General features: G+C 33.9%; 2 protein-coding genes across 3 annotated transcripts; one reads left to right on the top strand and one right to left on the bottom strand.

The window, feature by feature from the left end:
• The first annotated feature begins 1,171 nt into the window (after window positions 1–1,171).
• Window positions 1,172–2,544, top strand: LOC105775836 (prohibitin-3, mitochondrial). The gene is made up of 2 exons (XM_012598349.2): window positions 1,172–1,551; window positions 1,858–2,544. Exons 1-2 carry the CDS (start codon window positions 1,240–1,242, stop codon window positions 2,386–2,388), a joined length of 843 nt encoding a protein of 280 aa, XP_012453803.1. The 5' UTR covers window positions 1,172–1,239; the 3' UTR covers window positions 2,389–2,544.
• Window positions 2,545–4,031: 1,487 nt separating this feature from the next.
• On the bottom strand, window positions 4,032–8,062 carry LOC105775838 (plant UBX domain-containing protein 1). 2 transcript variants are annotated; one of them, XM_012598350.2, is made up of 8 exons: window positions 7,882–8,062; window positions 6,696–6,792; window positions 6,512–6,580; window positions 6,193–6,260; window positions 5,905–6,034; window positions 5,698–5,802; window positions 4,919–5,126; window positions 4,032–4,798 (listed from the first exon to the last, which is right to left on the bottom strand). In XM_012598350.2, exons 1-8 carry the CDS (start codon window positions 7,963–7,965, stop codon window positions 4,795–4,797), a joined length of 765 nt encoding a protein of 254 aa, XP_012453804.1. In that variant the 5' UTR covers window positions 7,966–8,062; the 3' UTR covers window positions 4,032–4,794. The 2 variants fall into 2 exon arrangements, with proteins under 2 accessions (XP_012453804.1, XP_012453805.1); XM_012598351.2 differs by having other exon boundaries at window positions 4,899–5,126.
• Between the last annotated feature and the right edge of the window lie 1,578 nt (window positions 8,063–9,640).

The following is a 9,640-nucleotide window of genomic DNA, read 5'->3' on the forward strand; positions in this document are numbered from 1 at the left end:
TGAATTTGATGTAGGTTCAGATTCGAGGACGAATCTTCTTGAAGAGGGGGAGAGTGATACGAGCCAAAGAGGTGACACTTAAGGGGTTGTTTTTCCTTGTGGTCTAATCACTCGAAGCAAGGCACGACAATTAAAATCAAAGATGAATGCTTTTGTCCAAGACTTTGTTGCTACAAATTTAATTCATCATGTTCGTGACATTGACAAATATGAGAATGCAATTCACTGGACCAATCTTGGAATAGTGAAAGCCCATAAATTGGTGGATTAATCTTTTATGTATCTTATTATTATTATTTACTTAATTCTCATTGGTTGAGACACATCATTTATGAGTTAAGTAATTTTATTGGTTAGGTTATTATTTATTTATTTTCTTAGATAATTTTAAAGAGTTTTATTAGGATTCAATTACTCTTTAAAGAGTTTTTATTAGGATTCAATTACTCTTGTAATTTGCCTATAAATAGGCTTGTTTTCTACACATTGGAGGACATAAAAAAGAGAGTATTTGTTTTCTTCCAAATTTGTGTGAGGCAAATTTTTGAGAGTAGAGTGATTCTTCTCTTGCTATTTAGTTTGGAGTTTGTTACTTTCGAGGGTATTTCGGAGTTACAAATATTCAAATTTCTTCCCCTTCATCGGTGTTTCTAGAGGTTCTTCTTCTAGGGGTTTCGTAGGGAGCCGCTCAATCTTTGGCGTTTTTGGTTGCAAGTTAACCAAGGGTTCCATAGGGCAAATCTATCCTTTTATTATTATTGTTACTTAACTAATTTTATTTATTATTCTTGTTTTTATTTCTAATTTATGTTTCTCTTGTGTCTAGATCCGGTGTTCCGCATCAATAATAGAGTGTAGAGAACCAAAAATTATCTTATTCATTTCCGCCTCATTTTTATATGAATGTTAATACCGTAAAAATATTATAATTTATTTATAATATAATTTCTATATATATATTATAAAAATATATTCATAAAATATATATAGTATTTTTAACACATGATTTTTACTATATATATTTGATGTTTTAAAAATACATGAATAATATTTCACATGACAAAATAGCCAAAATTTTATAATCAAAATTGACAAAATTCTCAAATTTGGACCAAAAGCCCAAGCCCAACTGTTTTATTTAAAAATAGGGAAAAAAAAAGATAAACCCTAATAAAAACCCACACTTTTCGCCATTGAAACCTAAAACCCAGCAGAAGTAAGCAAAGAAATTCAGGCAAAATGGGTAGCAACCAAGCCGCAGTCTCTTTCTTGACCAACCTCGCACGCGCCGCTTTTGGTCTCGGCGCTGGCGCCACTGTCCTCAACGCTTCTATGTACACAGTCGACGGCGGCCAAAGAGCGGTGATATTTGACCGTCTAAGGGGAGTATTGGAAAAAACGGCCGATGAAGGAACTCACTTTTTGATCCCATGGCTCCAGAAACCTTTCATCTATGATATCCGCATGAAGCCCCATACCTTCTCATCTGTCTCTGGAACTAAGGATCTCCAAATGGTTAATCTTACCCTTCGAGTTCTTTCTAAACCTAAGGTAATCTAGCAATTTCTTTTTGTTCTTTAGGTTTAATAGGTTCGTTTGATTTATGGTTTTTGTTTTTGTTTTTTTGATGAATTACTAACAAATTTTGATGTTTTTGGATGATTTTATGAAATGGGTTAATGAAGGTTCTTGATTTGCTTGTTCATTATATCAATGGAATCAAAGTTAATGTGCTTTTCAACTTGTTCAAAAAATGCATACCAATGTAGCTTTTATTGTATGATTATGCTTATGAACCCATGGGTTTGGTTATCTTTTTGAATATTAATGTTTGATTGATGTTATTTTTGCGAAAAGGTGGAGAAACTTCCTGAAATTTATCAACACCTTGGTCTAGAGTATGATGAGAAAGTGCTTCCCTCCATTGGCAATGAGGTCTTGAAAGCTGTGGTTGCACAGTTCAATGCTGATCAGCTTCTCACCGAGCGTCCCCAAGTGTCGGCCTTGGTCCGGAATTCTCTGACACAGCGTGCAAGGGACTTCAACATTGAGCTAGCCGATGTTGCAATCACGCATTTGTCATATGGTTCTGAGTTCTCGAGGGCAGTGGAGCAGAAACAGGTGGCACAACAGGAGGCAGAGAGGTCGAAGTATGTTGTGGCAAAAGCTGATCAGGAGAGGAGGGCTGCTATCATCCGTGCAGAAGGAGAAAGCGAGGCTGCAAAGTTGATTTCTGAAGCAACTGCAACTGCTGGTATGGGGCTGATTGAGCTGAGGAGGATCGAAGCATCGAGGGAAATCGCTGCAACTCTTGCGAGGTCACCGAATGTGGCATACCTGCCTGGTGGTCAGAACATGCTTCTTGCTATGAACCCATCGAGGCCTTGACAGCTGCTTGAGTGATGGTAATTTTCATACCCCATAAATGTTTTAAGTGTGTATTTGCTGACATTGTTGTCTTCATGTTGGTGGAAACCATCACTTGAACTTGCTGAAAATGTCTTGATGTTAAAACAAGGAGGTTACTTACTATTTGTCTTCCAATTTTTGTCGGAACTGTTGATTAGTTTGTTTGCTATATGACACTTTTCTGAATTGTCTCAAATCAACAAGTCTTCAGATAGACTGTTCAACAATAACTTTGCTGTGTATCAATGTCCAACCCCTACCCAAATATGATCTTCCAAAAACCACCTAAATGCATACTCACACCTACACCTAAGTCCAAGCAACATAGTTGTGCTTTATTCCTGCACATTTCAGCCTTTTTTATTATGTCATAGTGCAGAAACTAAGGTGTCATATTGATATGGTGTCTAACCAAACTTTTGAATGGCATTGCTGATTTAGCTGTTACTATGGAAAGGAATTAGATTATCTTTTATGAAGATTAATCTTAAAAAGAACTAGGCTAGAGGTCAGATCGGTGTGACCGTTAATTACCGATTCAATTGACTCAATTGGCTGTTTAAGTAAAATAATTTTAAATGTTAAATTAGTAGTGAATATAGATAATTGTTAAGAACATGCATCATCTTCGCTTGGTGGTATTGGTTTCTTATTTTTCTCCGACTTTTTACTTGCTTGAAACTAGTTCAAGCATCACCCAGTTCTGTGTTCGATTTAGGGTTTAATATTTAGATCTTTCGAGGGAAATCAATCCTAAAATTGTTTTCTATTTTGACTAAAAGTCCGAGACCCACGTCCAAACCTAAACTGATTGAAACACGAGTAAAACATTATTTTATTAATATTATTTTTTTGATAAACTATGCCTGAGGTCAACTAATAAGTATATGTTTTGATCACGAATTGAGGGGTAAAAGGTACATACTCATGTTCTACTTGATTTAACCATCAATGTTGAAGATTAGAAAAAATGATTGTTTGAATCTTGATTTATGATGTTTAAAACTGTTTCATAAAAAAAAAAGAATAGCTTACTATTGATGCAATTAATGAGACTAAATGAAAACTTGATTATTTTGTAATTTTTTTGAAATTTAGTGATCAACTAATGGCTAGTTTACCCTATCTATTTTTAATAAAACTTTGGTTATTCGGTTGTGAATTTTTATTAAAAAAATAGCAGAATTAGTATAGAATAGTGTTGACCCGCCCAAACCGAAGAAGTAATCAAAATATAGATCGCTCCTAACTATTGAAAGATGGTTTCAGTGTCATTCCTACTTTGTACCTCAATGGGACCTATAACTCCAAAAGATCCGCTAATTTTCATAATCATCAGATATCAGACTCTGCGGGTAGCAGAGCTGTCACACCAATGATGGGGTGACTCAAGGACAGTGATTCCAAAACTAAAAACTAACCTCTGGTTACTTGGTTTCATCCCCAGCTCTCCACAATAAAATGGAGTAAAATAAAATTGAATCAATCGTCCTGAAAATAAAATAAACAAAACAGTGAAAAAGCTCATGACGAGAACAATTAGATGTGCTCATTCGAGGTCCAAGGAGAGACATCCACAATCACATATCAACTCGTACAGATAAGACAATGGAGGCTGCAACTTAAAAATGATAATTGAAATTCAGTGCATAAACTAATTGAGTTTCACATGATACATCTTTTAATGAATTGCTTAATGAACCCCTTCCTCACGCGGCCGTTTCTTCTGTATATACTACTGATTTTCAAACTTCAGGCTTACACTTACTGAATATCATTTTTTCACTCACCGTCATTACATATCGGGAATTGACGTGACCCTCCAAATACAAATAAATCTTAGAAAAACAGAAACTAAACACATCCGTCTCTAACATATATCAATACACCAACGCCCAAATTTTAGTAACATAGATTTGTTACTTATATTAGACGGTTGCATTTGAAGCTCAGATAGAGAATTTTGACATCCGCATGCCAAATGCCTAAATATGAATAGAAATTTTGGTGTCTCATTGACCTACAATTGTAAGACCATTCCTCACATAAAACATTAAGGTGGTAACTAGTAACCAATCCAACCACCTCTAAAATGATTGTTGAACTTTGGCTAAAGCCCAGATATCCGGACATTGGTTTCAGCATGAAATTTTTACTCAGAGTTCCACGGGCTTGAAATATCGAAGCAAAAGGAAGCAATTATCAAACTGTAAAAAAAGAAGTTCAACAGAGCAAAACATTCACATCAAACTTTGTAGAAGTGTTAATATCCTTCACATAGAGTCACCTGTTAGTCACTGCCATTGAACAAACTTTATCATTTGATCTGACAATCAAGTTAACCGCTTCTCGAAATCTATTAATGTTGAGATCATGTGCCGAAGCTCACCTGCAGGATAAAGCTTTCAGAATCGCTGTGTAGACATGGACGGAAATCACACAGATTGAAAAAGGACAAAAAAGTGATATAAAAAGAATAAGAAGCTCACTTTTGCAGTTGTCAACTCACATTTTGAACCACTTTGGCTTGGCAGGTTTTTTCTCGGTAGGCTTGCTCTCGTGCACAGCAGGGGATGGCACTGCACTGGCAGAAGCAGGCTCAGGGGCAGATTGAAGTGACTCTGGCTGCTCAGCTCCAGCAATGACTTCCAAACCTTTCAAAGACATGATCTCTTCCTGAAGAAAGGGGCCTGAATTTGCAGCTGCAGCATCCTCACCTAAACATTTCAAAGAAAGGTGTCAGTTCAGGGATAAAAACTATGTATTCAACTATAAGAACTATGAAATTCAGTGAATATTCTCAGGGGACTTCTACAGAGTTGTATTTAGCATGTCTAGTAAGTATTTAGACAATTAGACAACCACCTTACTGTGTGGTTTATTACATGCTAAACATGAAATTAAGCCAATGTTAAATATGCCAATAACAGAAAAAATAGAAAATTTGAATGTTATACATGGTAATGACAACATAAATAAGTATTCATGGACACAACTCTGCACCAGCCAATCATAAGCTATGTTACTTGGACTTGAATGTTTGTATCGGAAAAATGTATTTGATACTATCTAATATGAGCATGTTCAATTTTTACAAGTTCTTCCATGTATTTGAAGGGTCCTATCCCCATGCCTATTCCATATATGTGTCAAACATGAGTGTAGTTCACGAAAAATGAAGTCAAGAGTAACATAAGTCATAAGTATGACAATAAGGTTAAGACTCAATGATGAGATATGACTTACTGCAGGATTAAACAATGCATACATGTGAAACCATGCACAAACCTTTTGGCAGATCATACGAAAAATACAGGATTGCACCAGGAATGAAACCGGCAGAGTAGAAATCCTGTGTCATGTCCTTTATTTGCTTCTTAGGAGGCGTAGTATCTGAAACATTAGATATTAGACGTCCAAGGTGTAGGCTTCACTCTGAAACATCCAGCTAGAATTTACATAACTGACCAAAAGTTCACTCCGAAATATGCTTACATAAGTAGAATGGCAAATCTGGTCGAGCAATCAATTTAGAAATAAGGTCAACCAAGCTTTGAAGTGTCTCGGATGGATGAAATGTAAGCTCTAATGTGTGGTTATCTGGAAAGCGAATCCTTACAACAGCCTGAACATGAACATATAAACTTAATGAAAAGTAAAGTACAACTACACCAACCCTACTCTAAGATTCACTACTCATCCTTGAAAAAGTTCTCTCATCATTGGGATCCAAGCACTCTTAACACATAAACAATGAAAAGATTCCAAAGGAGTAGCAAGTACCTTTGTTATTCTTGATCTTCGAGCAGCCTCTTCTGCTTCTCGGATTTTTCTTGTTTTCAAGTGCTTATCTGTTTATAATCATATCCACTAAGAAACATGTAAATATATTTCTAAACCCTTTCCAAAATATCCAGGTTACCATGAATTTTTACGAAATGGGAACCTTGTACAAAAAATTGTGCCTATACATGTCCTTTTCAAGACAAATACAAGCCATGGTTACTTTGACATAACTAAATCAAAACTCAATCAGTAAAAATAAATAAACCAAGTTGAGAGGATAAAACTGATTATGATTTAATATTCATCAACAAAGTACCTTCTTTTTTACTTGCCATTAGTCGATAATAATCTTCCGCGGTGAAATCATAGAAGTCATCTGGCTCCTCTGCTCAGAAAATAAATAAATAAAAACATTGCATTTATCAATTTACACAAACGAACAGGCACTTCTAGTTAATAGGAAAGTCAGAACTCCAGAAACATGTTTTGGTAGGTCATACCAGTGTTGGGCACTCCATCTTGTGTTGGAAGCAGACTAGCAGTTTCAAAAACACGAATTTCCCGTCCAAATTTCTCTTTTGCAGCAGCGAGCTTGGCCTAAAATCATTCAAAGGAAATCAGAAATAAATAACATTATACTGCATACCAAACAAGTTAAAGGAGCACAAAATCAGAAGTCATAAATAATGATATTTTCACCAATTATCAAAACCAATGACTTGGCATCTATGAAGACTATATATGATTCATAATATACAACAGTGTGTGGAGGTCGGACTTAAAATTCTCCTCTTAATGCAAGTATCATGAAGAAAAAAAATGATACAGTTGAGATCCTTTCCAATATCTACATATCTTTTCTACAAAGACCAAAAGGAGCACAAACGTGAAGTTGGACCAAATGAGAACAAGACTCCACAATTCCATGTGCACTTATATTCCTAAAATAAGGTTACTTCACTCAAAGAATTGAATCAAGTAGTAAAAATTTATAACTTCAAATTACTTGGTACTTATTCAAAGCAGTAATTGTTTTTTTTTTTTTACCCCAAGATTTCCCTTTTATCTAATTACTCATTAACTATTTAATTCAACTAAATACCAAAAAGTTATGTTGTTAAGACTAAGGGTAACTGTCGTGACTAATATGGGAATGCTCAATTTTTTCCTATGTTTTTCCAAATATTTGGATTTTGGACGATAATAACATAGCCAAAAAGGAATGATGCTACTGACCAACTATAGCTGTCCTCATCGATGCCATCATCAGTTTATGAACCCTAAACCATTCAAACTATTAATAAAGATGGCAAAAGAGACCAAATTGAAGCTTAATTCCATCACAATTTGGCTAATTTCAGTAATTTGTTTTGTTTAAGGACTTGAATTCAACTAGTACAACAGTGCGTCCTAACTAATTCACGCCACTAAAATTGCATCAGAGTGAAGCTAAATTCTCTCTCTTTTTTTCAGAGTTAAATCTTTCGTTCACTGTTCCGAAGCATCTAAATTCAAGAGATTAAAAAAAACCCAATCGAATAAATAACAAAAAGAACTAGACCCATCACACGAATCAATTATCATGGAAAAACCCAGATCGAAATATCATTAGAAACAAGATTTTGAACTCGAAAAATGAAATTAAAATCAATAAATTAATTCTTCTTTTTCATAAAAAGGAAATACCTTGGCCGATTCAGCCTCCATGGAATCAATGCTAGTGAATCTTCTCCTCTTCAAAGGCAGTGGCGACGAACCATCTACGATCATCAGCAGTGAGATAAAAGTTTTCAGATTTTGTTTTGGTGGATTGCTTCTGTATAAAGTCCTGCTTGCTTTATCTCTTACAAGTTCTTTCTGGTTTATTCCAATCCTCCTTTTATAAGCATAGCATACAATAGCATAACATAGGCATGAGACAGATCGAGAAATGAAAGGTTATTTGGGCTTTTAATTAGGATTGGGCCATTACAATTTTTTTCCTCTCATTGATTTTGGGGTATAAAAAATGGAGGCCGCCTGGTTTAGAGTTAAAATTATAGTGAAAAAGTGTTTTTCCGCTCAATTGTAATGTTGGGAGGTGATTTTGGGCTTTTAGCTTATGAAATACCCTTATTTTTATTAATTATTTAAAAGGTTTATAAAAATTAGATTAATTTATATTTTATATTAAATTATTTAAATATTTTGTTAAAAAATATTTAAAAATTCCCTTTTATCATTATATTAAAATATTTAAATATAATCTATCATTATAATAAATTATTTAAATATTATTTATTATTATATTTAAGTTTTAAAATATTTTATGTATTGTTAATTTTATAAATAATTTATATTCATTACTCAAAATGTATTTAAAATTATATACTTTTTTAGCACAATAACAAATTACTGATTTTCAGTTCAATCGGTTTAATTAATTTTTTATACAAAATACTTAAATCTACTCATAATCTCTCCTACATATATCAATGTCAATGTGCTAAACTCAATTTTTAAAATAATATACATACTTCTAAATTTTAACACTTCCATCAAATTTCAAATACAAAATATAACAACCCCCCAAATATAAGTTCGTTTACCTTTCCAAAATATTCCTCAAATATTACTTTTACCAAATCCAATATTTTTTTATCCCATCAATCTTCATTGTTTACATAGTTTATAATATTATATAAAATATTTAAATTTTGAAAAAAAATTACTTAAATATGTGGAAATGACATGATTAATTTTTGTCTACCACTTAACGGTAATTAATGGATTAGTGACTAAATTTTTATAAGTATTTAGATAGGAAAACAAATTGATATTCCGAACAAAATGATAACGAAAAACATGAGGTGTTCTAAAAACTTCCAACCAAAAGCAACCACATCTCCAAAAACAATCAATGCAAAAGAGCGATGGTTAGAGGAATAATAATGATGCTTCAAAACTCTATAGAATCCTTGTTAGTGGATTTTAGAAAGCATCACATGCTAATCAACTCAAGCTAGGCCACTTTGTAATTTATCTTTCTTTTAGAGGCAATTGCTATGCCGTCACCTTAAACCCCTCGCTAAATCATTTGATGGCTACAGAAACTTAAGAAACACAACCTCATACATGGTGAAGCTCGATCCCATGACTTTTTTAGAAGTGCAAAACATGTTTAGCTAAATATCATGTCATACTATACAAACTTACATAATTTATACATAATATATTGGTAAGGATTCCTAATGACATCTGTGAATCCATTACGTGTAAGCCTAGCAAGCGTTTTGTCCAACCCCATCAGGTTGACTCCAACAATGCCCTAAACTGACATTTGTCACCCTATCACGACACTCATGATATAGGGAATTCAATGGTTTGGACCCACGCCCAATCATTTTCCCATTATATATATCCCCTTTGCACCAAAGTAAATATAGAGACGAGCTGAATTGTATAT

The sequence above is a fragment of the Gossypium raimondii genome, chromosome 10, assembly GCF_025698545.1.
Source record: "Gossypium raimondii isolate GPD5lz chromosome 10, ASM2569854v1, whole genome shotgun sequence".
Classification (NCBI taxonomy): domain Eukaryota; kingdom Viridiplantae; phylum Streptophyta; class Magnoliopsida; order Malvales; family Malvaceae; genus Gossypium; species Gossypium raimondii.